The 20572-nt window shown below is 25.8% G+C and overlaps 1 protein-coding gene across 1 annotated transcript; it reads right to left on the bottom strand.

Annotated features, from left to right (window-relative positions):
- Nucleotides 1–17177: 17177 nt before the first annotated feature.
- On the bottom strand, nt 17178–20098 carry LOC122860824 (segmentation polarity homeobox protein engrailed-like). The gene is made up of 2 exons (XM_044164824.1): nt 18903–20098; nt 17178–17734 (listed from the first exon to the last, which is right to left on the bottom strand). Exons 1-2 carry the CDS (start codon nt 19630–19632, stop codon nt 17382–17384), a joined length of 1083 nt encoding a protein of 360 aa, XP_044020759.1. The 5' UTR covers nt 19633–20098; the 3' UTR covers nt 17178–17381.
- Between the last annotated feature and the right edge of the window lie 474 nt (nt 20099–20572).

The following is a 20572-nucleotide window of genomic DNA, read 5'->3' as shown; positions in this document are numbered from 1 at the left end:
CTAATATTTTTCTACATTTTTTTACTCGTAAATTGATTAATTTTGGGGGAGTTTTTTTTTTTATTAAATACTCCTAGAATTAATTGGTACTTAAATTTCAATGAATTTTATAATATAATTTACCGATTTAGAAAAATTTTAAAAAATTACTGACAACTATTCAGTCGTGAAAAAATATCTCAATGCATTTTCCCAACCATTAATTTTCCACAAAAAAATAACCTAAAATCCAACCGGAAATATTCAATAATTACTTAAGATGTTCCAGATAAATAAAAAAACATTTAAATCTTCAAAAAATAAAATCTACATTTCGTCAATAATGTGTCATTGATTTATTTCTTATCGACCTAATAGACATTCACAAATGTATTTCACATTTAAATAAAATCTAAAAAAATGTTATCTTAATATGTATAAATTTGACCTACCATATAGCATTGAAATGTACTAGGTTAATGATGCCTTCTTCCAGTTAAAAACAAATAAAAAAAAACAAGAAAAATATATATAAAAAAAAAAATAAAAAATATATACAAGAATAGAGAGAAAGATCTTTTTTCTTATTTACTGATTTCTCATGTTGCCAGATATATACAATCATTTGTATAATGTTAAAGGCAAACTAAAAAAAATCCATACTATCAATGATTTGAATCTTAAACTTAAGGTAGGGGTAAGGGTTTTGAAATTGACCTTTTGAGACTTAAGTAACAGTGTCCACTGACAGACAGAAGCGCGAGGCCTGTCAACCAGACGATTCTAATCAGACAGGAATGTTTAGTTTTGTATATATATATATTGTAAATTCATACATGTATGTGTGTGTGATATAGAAAAACATTCTTATGGTTCGATTAATTATTTACTCGACGACCAACAACATTTCCATACACTCATCCGGTTCTTCAACTTGATCACGTTTATTTAATCCAACGAATGAATATATATTTACAATAATAAACATCTAATTTACAATATGAATAAATAAATATTTCATCATTATATTTATTTAATTTATTATATATTATTTAACATTAAATTATTTGTAAAATTGAAAATGCTATTTTAAAAATATACAAGTTGAAAAAATAAAATAATATTTAATGTCTTGTATTTCATGGAAAATTGTTGGTAATGATGAGACATTTAAAATAACTATCATCTTGAAATGGTGTGTAGATCGACAGTAAATCTGATGATAAACAGTTTAACAACGACTTTTTTATTATTGTTATTATTATTTTAAAATTATTTGTAATATAAAAAACTGATAAATTCCACTTTCCAGTTTACTGTCAACTGATGATCCACTGGAGGTCGATTCAGGTACATAAATATATATATAAAAATTCAAGAGGCCACTGGTATACACCATGGTATTATTAGAAAAAATAAATAAATAAAAAAAACGATCACAATGTTTATACTTGTATTAAAATTAATGATCGGCCGCGAATGCTGACGTGTCACCTTATACCGTCATGCGTCATTTTGATTGACCAATAAATTATCACCATGATGAAATCAAGGTCTACCATCTGTATCATCTATACATACCCTACAGAAATAATCAAAAAAAAAAATGAATTTAATTTTTTGTGGATCAATTGTTAAATTATCTTTATACAAATGTATTGTTGAATTTTTTTGATAAATATTTTTGAATTTTTTTGTATGTTTTATATCAGTATTCAGTAAAAAATATTTAAAAATTTTTAAAATTAATTTTCAAGTTTAAAATGAAATTTAATAAAAATAACTAAATAATGCTAATTTTTTATTTTAGAATATAAAATTATATAATAATTTAATTAATTTTAAAATTAATTAAACGAGAAAATTTTTTTTTTTTAATTTTATAAATAAATTTATTTTTATTAAAAAAATTTAATTTAAATTTTATTGATAATTATTAGATCTAATGATTTTTAATAATTATTTTTTAGTGACTCTATTAACAAAAAAAAAAAAAAATGAAAATAAACTCAAAAGTTAAAAATTTATTTGAATCAATCGATTAAAACCTTATGTATTTTTTATGGTAATTTATTTTTTATGGTAATATAATATTTTTTTTTAAAAACATTTATATAAACAAGGTTTTAATGAACTTGAACTTTTTTTAAAAATATATTTTTTATTAACAATTACAAATGCATACACTGTATGGCATGGACTAATTATAATTCCCACAGCGAATTTATTGTCTGATGTGTGTTTTGGGTTCTCCGGGTTTCCATAAACGAAACATGTATCAATGATCCATATTTGGAATGAGCAAAACAGTTGGTCTTCAGATGGCATACACAATTTTCAAGCGTGACTTGATAAATATATTTATTTATATATTCAAAAGAAAAAAAACAAACTTCATATGTAATAAATGTAACATTAAATAAAAATATACAATAATCGTGCGAAATATTATTATATTGTTGTTTTGGATATAATTTTTTTTGTTTTACATTTTTTTATTTTAACAAAACTGCGCATGTTGTGAAGCAGTATTTTTTGACTTCCGCGAATGATCCGGTTGGGGCCCCATACTTAATGGCTCAATCCATTGCTGCACGGTTCTGGCAACACGATGTGTGGGCCCAACTGATGATGGGATCACTGGACCTCAACAAATTTTCTTTAAACTTGTTCACAACCAATGAATATTGTTTATATATTTATATATGTTATATATTTTGATGATGTTACATGATCCTTACCAAAATCAAATATACATTTTAAATAAAACACATTTTTTATTTTTATTTTTCATATATTTATTTATTGTTTTTTTAGTTTGTCATCATGCTTGCAACTTCACCTGCTATTTTTTGTAATACGAGTTTTTCATAACAATGATCAAAGTCTTTATTAAGTGCACACATACTTATTTATCATAAATAAATTTTTGTTCGTTACAAATAATCAATCAATAAATTTTTAAGAGACCCACTTTTTTTTCTTTTTATTAATTTTTTATCAAAATGAAATTAAAAGTTTTTAAGATGAGCACAAATAGCTTCAATTTATTGGAAAAAAAATTAAAAAATATTCAAAATTTTATTTAAAATTTTGCTGTTATTATATTCTCTAATTGCATTCATTTTTTTTGGCAGTTGGGCTTTTTGATTTGTAAAATAATATTATATTTATTATCGAAATTTCAAAAAATTATTTATTCGATTTCAGGAATTCAAAAAAAATATTGAATGAATTTAGGAAATCATAATCTAATAATGAAACCAAATTTTTTCTTCATATTGAAATATGATAATATTGTTTTTATTTATATTTAGTTTATTTTTTTTTTTTTTCTTTTGAGGATCATCAAATTTGTAAGATGATCCATAGGGCTATTCGAGTCCCGTGTGAGACTAGACAGATATGAAATCTTTGAGTGAGATATAGTAGGGCCATGTCTCGATATCGGCACGAGGAATCACTTTGACATATATAGATTTATTTTTTATATTTATTATTCTATATTAAATTTTTTTTTATTTTTCTCTTGGTGGATTTACACACAAGCCCTCAGGTATTTAGTTACTCTGGTGCCATGTCCCTCTTTATGCATCCGCGCCTTTGGACAAGTCAGAACTCAAAACCCGTCTACCACAATTCAGCTCATTCTTGTCACAGCTTCATCTTCAATTTCCCACGTTGTTTAAAAATAAACTAAATTAATATATATATAAAAAAAAAAAATAATAAAATCAAGGCCGTTGATGTCTTTTTCTTCATGCTGTGTTAACTCTTTTTCTTTTTACCTTTCTTTTTTATTTTTTAAATATATTTTTATTCTTTGAACACAGTAGAAATCGGATGAGAACTAAAAATCGTGCCAGATGGATGAGTCATCTGAGGTAAAAGAACGCACAGATGAGAAATAATAAGAAAAGAATTTACCACGCGGTAGTGGCGCCGCATCAGTGGTATAAATATAGTGGGGATTAAAATTTCCCCGTTTTATGATATAGTAATATACAGAGTGGGAGAATATAAACGGGCCCAAAGTATTTTATGTATATATATATATAGTTTTGCAGTGGTTAAAAAAAGACAAAACTACGAGACTCAATGCCCTGGGAGTAAAGAGGTGGGACTCAAATGATGGGGACCACACACGATGATCCACGCGTCTGCGACTCAGTTACATTGCTTAATTGTAAACGGCCCAGTGGTGCTCATGTATTTATTTTTATTATTATTTTATTTCTACATTACCAACCTCTTTTATTGTGCGCAAAAAAAAAATTTTATCTTTTAAAGAAATTCTCATAAATTTTGTCATTACAATTAGCACTTGTTAACTTTCTAAATTATTTCAACTACACACACACACACACATACATGTCATTCAGTTTATAAATTTATATTTTTTTGTAATAAATAAAACAAAAATCAATGTTTTATGTATATATATTTTTTTTTTTTGTTAATCAATACAGAGCGATGGTTATTTATCTCGGTTGAATATTGAGGAGGGTCAAAGAGTTTACGCAAAAGGGCCGTGCTTATCCGCGACATAATTAATTCCAACGATTGTAGCCATTCCAAAAGTGGTGATTCCAACTAATTAAAGTTCCGTCTAGCGGCTTCTGTGTACTCTGCGGTTGGTCACAACAAAAAATTTCCATGCAAATCGGTTTGATTAAATTTCGATTTATATATGTATTCCAAAAATTATAGATAAATAATCAAGCTACAAAATCGCAAAGAGTACATATAAATTAAATGAAATAATATATTTATTTTGAAATAATATAATTATCATGTAAATGTATACAATATATGATATAAATGATTTTTAAAAAATTGAGGTTATTATTTTCATGGCGCTACTGAGAAACCAGTGTATAAAAAAAAGAAGACGCAAAAATTCACCAGACCGTTGGTCGCCATCGGTCCCCAAGGGGAATCCCCATCAGCCTATAACCTAATCGATGGCTACCTTTAAGTAGTTGCTAACACGTGTATTTTATTTATTTTCTATCATTATAATTTAACCAGTATATATTTTATTATTAATTATTCATTTTTCATAATCAATTTTTAACATTTTTTTGTTTGTTTTAATACAAAAAAATCCAACAAAATAAAATAATCTTACTTTTGATTTGAAATTAAGAAAAAAAAAAGGTTTTTGAGTAGGATATATAGAATGAGGATTTATTGTGCTCGTTAAAATGTGCCCAACTTGGCAATTTTATTTTTTATTTTAGAGTTAAAAAAAAAATCATTGAAGGGGGGGGGGATAAGGGAACCACAAAATTTTTCATACTGAGCAATGTACAAGTGGATGTCTTCAGGGTGGCTATAGTAGGTACCAACTTATCCACGGGACGTGCCAGGCCACCCATGTTGCTGTTGTTCACTCACATCTATCACCGTGCCACCTTATACCTTTTTTTTTTTTTTATTCATTTTTTTTAGCCCCCTCTTTGCGGGTACGCGACCGCTCGCGCATATAACCTATAACAGTCCGCCCATCAAATAAAAATTAACCCCGCGTGTCCTCCTCAACTAATGGATCAACTGGAAAAATCCCATAAAAAAAAAAAATACTAAAAAAAATACTTTTCGATAATAATAAAAGTATCAAATTTCAATGTGAGAATTAATACACCGCTTGAAATGATTGAATAGAAATAATAATCAAAAATAAAAAAAAAAAAAAGAAAATGATGATTCAAAAGAAAATAAGCAATGTCATTATTTTTTTTTGATCTGATCAATTCCACTAATCATTGTGTAATCGATAGTCACTAGAATCAACTTGTATATATGTGTGTTTCATTCGACGCTCCCGGCGTTTGGCCACTTCATCGCTTAATTATTACAGACATGAATGGTATAAACATGTAGATTGGTACACTGAGAACAATTCTAAATCAAATAAAATTACTGTGCCGTAGTCGGGTATTTTGTAAGTTTAACATATATTCAATGCAATAATCCCGATTTAACAAAAATCAAGCACAGTAAAACTATACATACATAAAAAATATAGTCGATAAGTAAGTATATATAACAATTTTATTATTTGATTAATAACCAAATATATTATCAAATATTGCTTAAAAATAAATGAAATTAAATAACGATACTCAAAATTTTGTATATATCAATTTTAACAATGTATTTGATATAAACATAATTATATACAAATCTAAGACAAATAAACTTCATAATGCAATTTAAAAATACGAATAAGTTATAAAATAATATTGATCATTAAATATTGTTTATATATGAAATTGAGACATACTGATCAAATTCACGATAAACAAATGAAAATGCACACAAATTATGTTCATATACTAGTGATATCTATAAATAAGATAAAAGTACTCAAATTGTCACAGATAACTCAACACTTGATTAATCAATATTATGTATAATCGTTAGTCGCTACCTAAATGTGCGTCTCATAACTGCTGTAATTATCAGCTGTGTTGAATTCATGCTGCAGAGTAATCAGCTTCCGCTCAGTATGCTGTAATTGTATTGCTTATCAATGTTATCTTACTGGCATATTGCTTAATTATATACATAATTTTATATATCAGACATGAATGGTATAAACATGTAGATTGGTATATATGTACTTGCGTATATATATTTATTTATATATGGTCATACAAATGCTATATATATATTGGCATTCGCAATGATAATGCCTGGTTCAATGTGATTTCACATGAGGCCCTGCCTGAATTTATCGCCGCAGTAATTGCCAATCGTTTATCCGCACGAAACCAGTCCACGTCTATCGTTTTACTTTTTTAGTCGTTCAATTCACGAGGGCATATTTCTTACCAAGGCCATCATTAATTCATTTACATTTTCAATTATCTATATATATACAATATAGCCACTGATTTTCCGAAATAATCATTTGATCATTTTTTAGACTGTAAATTATTATTTATCGTCAACTAGGGACATTATTTTTCATTTATAATTAGAGCCAACGTAATAGGTTTTTTTTTTTAAATTATTTTTTGGTTTGAGATCATAGAGGAATCTGTTTTATCAATCGGGCAATATATTTTGATCGATTAAAAAGTGCGTATGGCGGCGCTTAATACTTTCTATCCCAAAATTGATCGAAAGATATTTTTGAGATAATTCAATATATGATTTTTTTTTTCTATAAATATTTATTCAAATTAATAAAAATACCTCGAGCTATTTTATAATTTATGAATCTTGTTTGTAGGTTTTTTTTTTTTTTCATTTTTAAAATTTTAATTATCAAAAGGCGTATTCAGAAGCTCTTGATCAATGTGCGTATATACATTAATCCTTTATTCATTTAAATCTGACTCATAACGACATTTCAATTCTCAAAAAAAAACTATTCAAGTATACACATGTTAAAGCTTTATCGATAATGAAAATAAAAAAAAAAAAAGAGAAAAAAATAAATCCCCTAATAAATTTGGTATATCGTAAATGCGTAAGTACAGGGTATAATTTTGTAAAAATTATACTGTTTAATATAAATAAAAATCATGTACATATGTTTAGCGAAAAAAAAAAAAAAAAAAAACCACGCACATGCTCATAATAAAAATTAAACATAATAATGATAATGAAAAGTTGGTAGTACAGTTGTAAAAAGGGTAAATATGACAGTGAAGGCAGAGTGCTTGAGAAAATAATAAATAAATTTAAAAAAAAATCAATTTTACAGAGTTGTGGGTTCATGTAGTCGATGCGTGCGTGTATGCTACAGGTATATATACCACGTGCTAGGGCCAGTTTGGGTGGTCCCATTCCGCTGACGCGTTCACTGCGCTGGTATCTCGACTGCTACCCCAGCTCCCTTACTCGTTAAAGACCTTATTAAATATTGCTACACGCGAATATTTCTTCCATGCCTTATTCCTCCGGCTTTCGTCTGTCATCTTTAAAAAAAGAATCGGAGAAAAATGAATTTTTTTTTTTTCATTTATTTTTATATCAAATTTTAAAATATTCCATTGATCAATCAATATACATTAAATAAACACAAGTATAACAATCGAGTATATCTGAAGAATAATATAGATTATTAAAATCCAGATGGTAAATTTTTTTTTTGTGGTAAATTTAAATTGCTAAAATAGTCCAAAATAAAACTAGTAAATTTATTTTTTTTAATGGAAATCATTTATACCGAAAAAAAAAATACAATGGATGAAAAAATTAGGGTTAAAATATATGAGTTAATTATTTAAACAATAAAATGACAGTTATGGATATTTAACTTGCATGATTTGCAACAATTTAAATTAATTTGTATTATTATTTTTGGTAATTGTGGTTATTTTTTTTATTTTTTTTTTGATGTGGTAAGCTCTCTATCTTCCATATGTCTAATTTTTTTTGGACTTTTAAAAATCGTGTATCGTCAATCGAATAATGACAGATTGCCTCATATAAAATAAAAAAAAAAATATCCTTTGATTTATAAAATATAATTATTATTTATTTATTTTGTTGATAACTTTTTGAGAGAAAAAAAAAAAGTTTTATTTTTTTTCGTTTTTTTATTTTCTTATCTAACATGTTGGCTAAACATTAATTAAATAAATTATATATTCATGTTAAAACATCATGTATATTTTATATTTATTGAATAAAAATAAAAATATAATTTTAAAGATTATTTATATTTTTTGTAAAGTGGAAAAATCAGCGTCTGGTATTTATATAAAGGCGCCGCGTTATCGACTTTGAGCGTCTGACGTTCAACGATTACGGGTAATAAAAGCGTTCGGTTGTCATCCCCCATAAAACGAATGACACTTTCGTAAAGTTTTACAGTTGACCAAGAAATAAGATAATCCAACACACACCAATATAAAAAATAAAAATATATAAACTATTTATTTCTCTTTCAACTTTTTTTTATTTTTCATTTTTCATTAGCATTATATCTTCAAGATTTAAAAAATAATTATGATTTATATTCTAAATAAGTCAGTCACTTTAATTATACACCTATATACCCTTGTAATATTACAGGTTGCATTAATTTTTTTTTTTTTTTTAATTTATCATTTGCCTCTAGTAAAAAAAAGACAAATTCTTAAACGAAACGATTTTCATAGCGCATTAATACATTCAACCAAACTAGTTTTTTTTTTTATCAAAATTTTCCAAAAGTATAAATTACACATTTTAATAATAATCATATATAAAAATATAAAACTTGTTTTTAATTATATCAGATAATAATGATGCAAGTTGATAAATCAATTGAAAATCAAAAGACATATATATAAAATTATTTTGAGTAATTAAAAACGTTTACAGAATATTAAATGAATTATTATATATTTGATGAGTGTGTAATGTTATTTTTACGAAGTAACTATAAATAAAAATGTAATAAAATATTGGGTTATAAAAATTTATTGAGTAAATATAAATTTTTAAAAAAAGAAATTGATTTTTTATTTATTTTTTATTTTCGAAATTGCATTGGCCATTAGTCCCGGAAAGGTTTTGTGATTTGATTAATGAGTCTTGTTTTATTTGTATATATAAAATTTTATATATGCTGGTTAATATACGCTGTTTAATATTGTGCGACTGCATCATCCCCGATAAGAAGTACCGCGTGCGCATAAAACCATAGCGCATTTGATATATAAACATACAGAAGGACCCTGAGATCGTGTCCTGGCATAGCTTGTAACGTAAATAGGGTTAGCATATAACTACAACTATTTTTTATATTATTTTATTTTTAAATATAATAAAACGAGCACTATCGCACGACAACAAACACGACGATAGATCATTTCTCTTATATATAAATTTTATATACCGCATCAGCAATGTTAACGATAACTCACACTTGAATGACTTTCACGTTGAAAATTTTTATTTATTTTTTAATGTTTCAAATTGCTAAAGTTGGTAACCATATTATATTGAGAATACAATTTTTTTTTTTTTTTCTATTTTTTGTTAAGATATATATCGACAGATTTTGTATATATTTATAGAGAAAGTGTCAATGTCGTTGGACTCTTTGTTGTAACAATAAAAAAAAAAGAATTTAATTGATTTTAAAAACAAGTTTAATACGAGCAATTTAATTGAGGTTGAGTTTTAAAAAGTTACTTAAAATTAACCCGTCAATTTTAAAATTTATTTTATAAATTTTTTAAACAATAAGTCAATATTCGCAAGTCGTATTTAACTTTTTTTGTATAGCAACCCTAGAATTTATAAAAAAAAAAAAAGACTTATAATTCTTGAACTTTTAATTTATTAAAACAACGTTGAATTATTGAAAAAAAGAATTTATTTTTATGCTTATAAATAAATGAATTATACTTGAATTTAATTTTCGTAATTTTAAATCAAAAAAATTATAAAAAAAAAAACAAAAATAAGTTAATAAAATTGCAATAATAATTACATTAAAATATAACTATATTATTATTTTGTGATTTAATTTTACAATATAGAAAAAATTCATTATTCAAATTAACAATTCAATTTTAATTTATGATGAAAATTAATATCAATTTTAAAAACGATAATAATTAATTAATAAATAATTAATATGGTAATAATATTTACAAGATAACACCCTCACAAATGTGTACGATAATCAGATAAATGTTATATCACTTGAAAAAGTTCAAATGATATTTTATGAATGAAACAAACCCCAGATAAATTTGTACATAAAAGGGAGTTAGAAAAGTGTATATCAACTTTGCGGCAAGTGGCATATTGTTTCAGAGATTGGGGTTGAATTGCTGCCCCTCTTGAATCCATATAACAAATCCCAAAAAAAAAAAAAATATACACTCAACAATTGTGATCCGACGAATGTTTCTTTGAATTTTTTAACACTTGTTTAATTTTTTTATTTCATCCCCTATATAATGGTGTCCTATGCACTCACAACTCTCACAAGTTGGCTCGAATTTTTTGAATATACTATCATTGCTTTTTCCCTTTGATAAATTCATACATATTAACACAATGTGACAATGCAAGATGACCCCACTTTAGGCACCCTCTATCTCTTGGTAACAAACGTAAGATCATTTGTGAAAATATTTTAGTTGAGTTTGTTTAATGATTATGTGAATAAATGTTTCACCAATCAACCACAATGAATTGAAAGCAACAAATCGAGTGCATGACTTGTGTATATCTCTATATTTTTACTACTGTGTGTATATTTAATTTTGCTGCTTTTTTTTCACTATTTTTTTGTATTGCAAGGGTGAATTTCAATGAGATGGAAATTACTTCTAGTACTAAACTCACTCGCATCAACACGTTTGTTGATGGAAAATAAAAATAAATAAATAATCATAAAAACTCCATACTCATTTTCCAAAAGAAAAGTTAATTAAATAAGTGCAAAAAGTTAAAAAAAAAAATATATAAATGTTGTTTGAAATGTTTTTTTTTTAATGCAAAATTTCAAGAACTTTTAGAGGGATGTTTTTTACGATTGCTACGTGTCTATTAACCTCGTTTAAAAAAAAAAAATTAAAATACTGTAATTTATTAAAAACACAAAGTTTTTTATCAATAACTTATTTTATTTTCGTCATAAAAATTTATCAATAATAGGCATTGATTTGTTTATAAATAAAAAACTTTTTCAAATTTTATTTCAATATGAAGAAAAATTCTTTTGAGTTTTATTGCTTTGAGCAATTCGTCGTGGATCACGTCGTTCAAAAAAGAAAAATAAATATAAATAAAAAAAAGACAGTATCCAACTTGATTAAATTTTTGATCAAATTACTTCGGGTTAAATAAACATCTACCGTCAAGCGTGCCATTCTATCTTTCGTCGGTTAGGGTGAATATGTACACAAGATTGTATACAGTGTATATTTGTCGTCTAAAATAGCAAAAGTGGGCTTGTCGACACCCCCTCATTTGACACTCTAAAAAAGGGGCCATTCTGTATCTGTTTAAAGCTATAATGCATTTTCACGTTATCCAAAACTCCAAAAGAAAAAAAAAAAAAAAAAAATTCCTTGCTCTAGAGCTTTTCTCACACTTGCTCTATCGCGATTTAAATTAGCGACGCATATTTTTCATTCTATCAAGAAATATTCCAACCCCCTTCTGACTTGTTTAACATTAAAAAAAAAAGCTCAAAATATTCTTGTAACTATTTAAATAAAAAATAATAAATTGTCAGTTGGAAAGAAAAATTAAAAAATTTGTATTTAATTGTTTTAAATGCATCTTGACTTCTTTGAAATATATATTTGTGCAAACTGCAACTTCCGGTAGATTTTTTTTATCGCAAAACACATAACAAGATATATAATGAGAGCTTGTAAAATGAATAAAAAATATTTTTTCGTTGGTATTTTTGTAGCTCGCAAAATGATAATTGTTCAAAACAATTTGAATTTATAAAAAGTTGAATTTTAAATGTAAGGGATGAGATAGGATTTTTAAGATATATATTTGAAATGACTTTAGAAAATAAAAATGTATATAAAACCTGCTTTTCATGTTTTTTTTTTTTTTTAATTTTTCTTTGTCCCTTAACGGTGATGTTCTTAAACGGGTCGAGGGGTTCATAGAAAATTAGCATGGAACACGACTCTCTGATCTATACGACTCACGTTTCTCTAAAAAAAAAAAAGAAAAGAGAAAAAAAAGACGTAGCCATCAGAAAAGAAAAGGAAAAAAAAAAAATTAAAATAACTTTAGAGAGGGGTGAGTTGCCGATTACGACTCCATATTATTTTAATTACCGACACTTTTTAACTAAAACTAACACGCAGAAATTCATGATAGTATTATACTTGCAGTTGGGATGTTAAAACAGACAAAGTGAAAATGAAAAAAATAAAAAAACGAAGGGATGACAAGAAACGAAACGTTTCTCTTTTAATTGCATGGATACCTCACCCTCTTTTTTGCGCGTACACTAACATTCCAGTATCGTTCTCACAAAGAATTTAATTACCAGTTTGTTACCTATATGCGACCTATCGCGACGATAATTACTCTAGTCCAAAATTATTTCCTCCCTCATCTCTTTATTTTTGCATTTTTATTTTTCCAATAACTTTTAAAAAAAAAATAAAAAAACAGCATAGTGTTTTGACTCAATATACAATTTATTATCTCTTTTTTCATCCCTTAATTTTTCAAAATTAATTTAACTAATAATTATTAAAAATCTCCTTTCCAAATTTACACTCATCAATATTGAAAAATAAAAAAATAAAAAATACGAAACACAGTGCTTAAATTTTTTTTACAATAATAAAATATAAATAAAAAATAATTACTACAAATGTATATTGCTCTAAAGAGTAAAAAAGAAGAAAAAAAAAAAATTAATAATAATAAATAAAAAATTAACCCTATTCAACTTACAGTAATATATTTTTAAAAAATTTTTTTTTTTAATGAGTCTGTGCGGTAGCTTTCTCGAAGAAGCTGAGAATTAAAGAAAAAAAAAATAATAATTTGGCTTAGGGAAGTTGAGAGAGAAAGAGAGAGAGAGAGATTGAAAAAAAAAAAAAAAAAAAAGGTGGGAGGATTGGTGGGTAAGGGGAGAAGGCAATCGGTCACTGATTTGGTCCGATCCATAAGTGTGCATAGCCAAGGTAGCATTAATGACCCAACAAGAATACATTCCACGTACATATGATGATACTCTATTTCACTTTATCCTTTAACAATATATTCATGAATAAAATGTATGTATATCTTTCTCACTAACCAATACCAAGTGTATATAATACAGTAACAGTATATATACTCGCGCGCGCGAGATATCACGTTGGGTGGTCTTGCTACTCTTTGCTCTTTTAGCTTCTCAACGTTCTTTTCTTGTACACATTAAATACACACACACATATATATAAATGGGGATTTTTTTTATTTTTTAAATTTTTTTATTTGCCTTTTAACCCCCTCTTTACTGAGCATTAGCAAAAATATAAAAAATTATTTTTTTTTCAGCACTAAAATTAAGAAAATTAACGAAAATTATTATATAAATAATTTATGAAAAAAAAATGTTGTAATTATTTGAATTACATATTTTAATATCTTGTTAAAAATTAATAATGGTTTTTTCTTTTTTTTTGATAAATTGTTGATAATGAAAAATTAAGTTTTTTTTTTTTTTAATGTTGAAATAGGGAAAATTTGTAAAATTAATTGAAGAAAATTGAACAGAAAATTAGAAAATATTTATTATTTGAATGGAATTTTTTATTTTATTTAATCCACCAATTTATTAATAAATTGCCAAAAATATAAAAATAAAATTCAATAAATTTTTTATCAAATCTAAAATTAAAAAAATAAAATAAAATAAACAATTAAAAATTTGAAAAAACAATATAATTTGAATGAAATACATTTCAGTATTTTGAAAAAATTGAAAAATTAATTTTCTCACGACAATTAAATATTATTATATATTTTTTTTAAAACATATTTATTTATTAATATTTTTTCATTAATAAATTCTACGAAATTCGAATGAATATTCATGTAAAAAAAAAAATATTCATATATATTTTCTAATTATTTAAAAAAGAAAAAAACATTTCCCTTTGATAATTTTTTTAAAACGCGTATATATATTTATGCTCGTTAGGATAACGAGTATCTAATATCATATGGTACACTGGCCAATTACATTGAAGTGCTTGGTTGGCAACGTCTTTCGGCAATTGGCTGTTTATAAATATCATTAAACCAATGTATGAAGAATCATCTTGTGTTAAGTTCAGTTTCGAAATATTCATTTTTTAATGTAAATATATATTTTGATTTATTTATCATCATACAAAATATATCTTTGTATTATTATATTTATTTTTCAATGTGCGAAAAGAGATATATACCAAAAGAGAAGATCTATGAGTGTTGGATGATCTATGCTGTAAACATCTGTGCTATTCAAAAAAAAAAAATTAAAAAAAATTTTTTTCACATATAGCTAAGTGGTCCAAGTACATTTTCACGTTCATAACATGTCGTCATTTAATTTTCAAAAAGCCCTTGCCGACAATAAATCATCATTTATACTTTAACACCAGAAAAAAAAAAATCAGTCTTAAAATCATTATGAAAATTAATTTTTTTATACAATTAAAAATATTATATTTTCAAAGAAATATTCTCCAAAGTCAAGACAATAAATATTTCATAATTAAAAAACAATAAATATATTTTTTAAATGTTTTTCATCAACAAAGAAATTTTTTTTTCAGCTATTTTCTCTCATTATTTAATGTTATAAATTATACGACTAGAATATTTGTCTATACATGTGTTTATATATATAAAATGAAAAAAAAAAATAAAATAAAAAAGGAGATCATACTTTACGATTAACAAGAACACAATGTGGGAGAATTTGCCATTAATTTGCGGCTTGCAAAGGTGGAAACAAGAAGTGAAAATTTAGTAAGCCACTGGCGGCCAAGCTAGAATACCCCTAATGGCCATCATGATGCCTGTGGCACATTCGACCATTACACCCTTGCGTGTATAATAGTATCGCCCTCTTGGAATTCCTACAATTGCGAATTGCTACAAAACCTATTTTACCCATTCCTTTTGAAAACTTTACTGTATTAAATACATGCTTCTATAAAATACATCATTTCTCCTTTGGATAATATATACATGCGCCTCTCTCTCTCCCTCTCCCTCTCTCTCCCTCTCTCTCTAGCTTTTTTTTTAAATTTTTATCAAAGAAAATATTAATTCTATTATATTTTTATTTGCACAAATCGAAAAGCTCCAAAAAATAAAAATGACAAAATTAAATTTTATGTGCACGGCCAGTGTTTTTTTTTTGTTTTATAAATGAAAAAAATTTTTAATAAAAAAAAAAAATTTAGTTTAACGATTTAGGATGAAATATGAATTTAAATTTATTTTAGAAATTTTTTATTCAATTTGAGATAAAAAATTTCAATTGCAAAAAGACTGCCTTTGCGAACATAAGTCATTTTGTTATAAAATTTTTTCATCACCTGCATTTTAAATTAATGTGAAAATTTAAAAAATTAAAAGAAAAAAAATTACTCAAGTCAGTTATATAGATCTTTTTGTTGGTAATGCAATGATGTATAAAACATTTACAATTGACAAATTTGCACTAAATGCTTAGTGACATATTTAAAGAAACAAAAAATAAAATAATAATAAATTAAGTAATTTCATTTGTCAAAGTCTTTCAAGTTAATATTATTTTTATTTATTTATTTTGCTTAGAGAAATGGTGCTCGTTAATTCGAGATCAATTATCGTGGACGTGGCAATGTGTCACCAGAAAATGGGGCGTAAAATACTACTTGCGAAAATTTATATATAATTAGCGATTCTTTTGACTTTATGCACAGTCGAGATATTTTCTCACTACTCTACTAATTTTTTTTTTTCTTTTATTCAACTGTATCTCTTTGAGTCGTTGTTATTTTATTTTATTTTTTTCATGACTTCACATTGCGTTCCATCATCGCGTTTGTTGCGTTGGGTGAATTAAAATAAATGTAATTCTATGATTAAAGTGTTTATATTTTTTATTTTATTAACATAATATATTTATATTACTGTTGAGATTTAATTTGATTAAATCAGTGACAACAGCAAACACTCACTAGTCTCTTATAATATAATTTATTTGTTATATAATTTTATCATGATTTTCAAATTTCACAAATAAAAAAGAAAAGGATTTATCACTTTTTTAATAAGTGAAATAGTATATTTACAATACACTGGTTTTTTAATTTTTTTTTTTATATATTTTATTTATTTATTTATTTATTGAATTAATATAATTTAAAATTTCTTATTTATTTATTTTTTTTATCGTGCAATTTTAAATTACACATAAGAGTATTTATAATAGCTTTATGTTGATGCATTATTTACATGAAAAATTACATAGAATTAATTATAATTATAACGTTCTCGTAAACTTTTATATATGATTTTATCATATAATTTTTTATTTTAATATTTATTAATATTGTTAAGTACGTCAATTGCCCTATTCACAGCGATATATACAAGTGAAATAAATATATAATTTTTTATAAGCGTACAAACAATGAGAATATGAATTTTTTTTTTTTTTCTTTTTTAAAAAACATAAAAAAAAAAAAAGAAATACCATTTTTTTTTTTTTTTATAATAAAACTTTTCTTTGTCAATTGCATATTGTTGAAATAATTTAAAAAGTTTTATATGCAATTTTCAGTCTATTGAATATGCATTAAATTGCATAAACTTTTTTCTTTTTTTTTTTCCCTATGTCATCATTTCAAACAAGCTTGATTAAAAATTTAAAAAAAAAAAAAAAGTTTCATAATAAAAAAATGTGGTTTAAAGTTGAAAAATTATTGACTTGAAGGGTCAAATATTTCTTCGCCATCTTCATCAACTGGTACTGTTGAATGATTGTAAAGTCCTTGTGCCATAAGTTGTAATGCCAATGGATTTTTATGACCAGTTGATTTTTTAATTTTAGCTCTTTTATTTTGAAACCATATTTTAATTTGTGCTTCATTTAATCCAAGATCATTTGATAACTGTTGTCTTCTACGTTCAGTTAAATAACGATTTTCCGTAAATTCTTTTTTTAATTTTGCCAATTGTTCACTGCTAAATGCTGTTCTCGGACGTTTTTCATCGACAACTGCAGGTGTTTTTTCACTTGTTGATGTGCGTTTGACTCTTCTTGTTCTTGGACCTATAACAAAAATAAAATTAAAAAATTTAATTATGCTGTCTGATTTAATTTAACAATTAATAAAAGTATAGTTTTAATTTATTGATCAATAAAATAAATCCTTTTTACATGAGCTTATTGTCAATGCCCTGCTGACCCCCAACATCCATGAGAATTTTCAAATGTTAAATACGTATATACCCTGTTTATTAAAGTACACAAACAGACTTAATTTTTTATTTTATTTATAATTTTTACGAACTTGAGTTGCTGTATACAAACTGTGCAGACAGCTGGTCTTTAACTATTAATGACGCACTCTAGAAATTTACGTTTAGTTTTGTACATAGCCGACGCCTCAAGGCAGCATAATTGAAAATCATGTGAATATAAAAACTACATGAACAAAGACTCCACAAAAGCGACTATAAGTACCTCTAACTAGTAACCATAAACTATAAAAACCACGGTTAAATTATATTTGTATTTATTTTCATTTTTTGATCTAAAAAAAAAATTAAAAAAAATACAAAAAAAAAAAATTATCTAATACTATTAATCATTGATTAAAAATTTATAAATTTTTATTTATAAATAAATAATTTAAAAATACCCAAAGGCAATATAAAAATATATTTTTTTTTATTTACAACTTTTATAATGAATATTTATTATCCGCGAACGCGTTCGATTAACAGATACATGTACACGCGGTGCCTTTGGATGTTGATATATGCATTTGAAAATTTTTCATCATTGAATCAAGTGTTATGTTGACTAAGCTAAGAATTATTTTTATTCTTAAATCATCTTGCGATAAATTTCTGTGTGTTTAAAATATATAGAAAAAAAAAATTCAAAAAGCAAAATCATGTGCAACAAAAATACAAAATAGTAAGACACACAGTAAAATAATATGTATGAATTTTCAAGGTGGAACATCTTGTTAAATTTCTTCCGCATAACATGGGGTGGTTATTTCTTATTTAATTTGCGGGTGTTCTCATTTTCTGTGATCAGCAGGGGGAATTGGTGAAAGCTTTTTGGGAATTATAAAAAGCGAACAATGGGGTTGAGGTTTCCAACTGATTTAAGGAACAATAGTACCGATAAAATAAAATGGAAAAAAAGAAGAAAAAAAAAAAAACATGTGTATGAGAAGTATATTATTTGAAAGTTGTATATTTACCAGAGGATGGTCTGTCGGAATATCTTGTACAGTAGACCCATGCAGGCCATGGGTTTTGTCCATTAGCTGATGATGTCTGGGATCCAGCAGTGCTACCAGCAACACTGTCTCCACTTATTGATTCAGTACCGACAGTTGATGCTGCTGAAGACAATGATGGTGTTCCAGTTAAAGAACCATTTATTGAACTGCGGTTACTAGCAAGACTTTCAAGACTACCACTCCTGCTGAGTCCTGTTGAGTGTCTTTGAAGTGGTGATGTTGTTTCTGTGAATGTTGTATCTCTATCACGGTTAACCACCTCATATCTTGATGTTGATGGTATTGATGAAATTGTCGGTGGTGATTGTGGTGAAAGTCTTGATGAAGATGTCGTTGATGATGATGATGATGATAAACTTAAATCATGTGGTACAATTAATGAATTTTTATTTGTTTTATTAATTTTTTTTTTATTATTTATTGCTTTATTGTTTGTTGTTTTAATTATTGCATCACGTCCAAAATCAGGTCTTAATATATTAACAACACTAAAACGTAATGGTGCTTCTGTTTCTTGTACTGGTTGTTGTCGTAAATTTAAATTACTTGGTGATGATGCTGATAATGTGTGCAATTGATTATGTATATTATGATGATGATGATGATGTAAATGATGAAATGGCAGTTGATGACTACCAAGAAGTCGCAAACCATATGCACTTTCCATTGCTGCTAATGCCACGCTCATTGTTTATTAATTTATAATTTTTTTTTAAATGTTTATTCCTTTTTTTTTTTTCACTCAATTAAAATTTGAAATTCAAATTTTTTTTTCAGTCACTTTTTTTTTTTAATATATCACTGATTGTATATTTTTTGTTGCTTTATTAACTTGTTTTTAATTCACAATATATTACACACTTTAACTTGATATTTTTAAAATAATATCAAAATTAAAAAAAATCAAATTAAAGAAAAAAAAATTGATAATATATATTGACGTTTGAATATTTTTTGAACTTGAACAAGTATTCTTTTTAGAATTAGATATTTCAGTTAGTTAGTAGTGCCGAGTAGTCGTACGAGTGCCGTGACGGGTCTGACTGGCTGTCCATCCGTCGCACAGTGATGTCTAAACTAGGGGCCTGAAGTCCCTACTTACAGCTCCCCTCTTTTACCCAAACTTGTCTTTTACTCACTCCTCCTACACAGTTGCTTTGGGTACAGTGCACTAGACACCCTCGATTGTATCTCTATTAACGCTTTCAATTTTTGTAAACGCCCATTTTTCCCTTTACTTCGCAGGCTCTAATATTCCCCACTCTTTTTCTTTCTTTTTCAACAAATTTGGTTCCTTTTTTTTTACCATTTTCATACAGCCACAAAGTAGGGATACATGATACTTTGATCATTTTTCTCCCCACCATTATTCATCATAATAATAATATCAATAATACAAAAAAATTCGTTACAACTCATATGATATTAAATTGAAAAATCATTTGACAAATATTTCATTTAATAAATTTATATATAAATAAAATGAAAAAAAAAAATTTGTAAATTTATATTTTACATGTTTTTAAAAAATTGATTTAACCATTTGTTTATCCCCACTTTTATTTTATTGGAGGATGATCTGAAAATTTGTAGCCGCCTTCACAATTTCACTCCGCCCACTGGACCTC

Source organism: Aphidius gifuensis, linkage group LG1, assembly GCF_014905175.1.
Source record: "Aphidius gifuensis isolate YNYX2018 linkage group LG1, ASM1490517v1, whole genome shotgun sequence".
NCBI classification, from domain to species: domain Eukaryota; kingdom Metazoa; phylum Arthropoda; class Insecta; order Hymenoptera; family Braconidae; genus Aphidius; species Aphidius gifuensis.
This window is presented reverse-complemented; position numbering and strand designations above follow the sequence as displayed.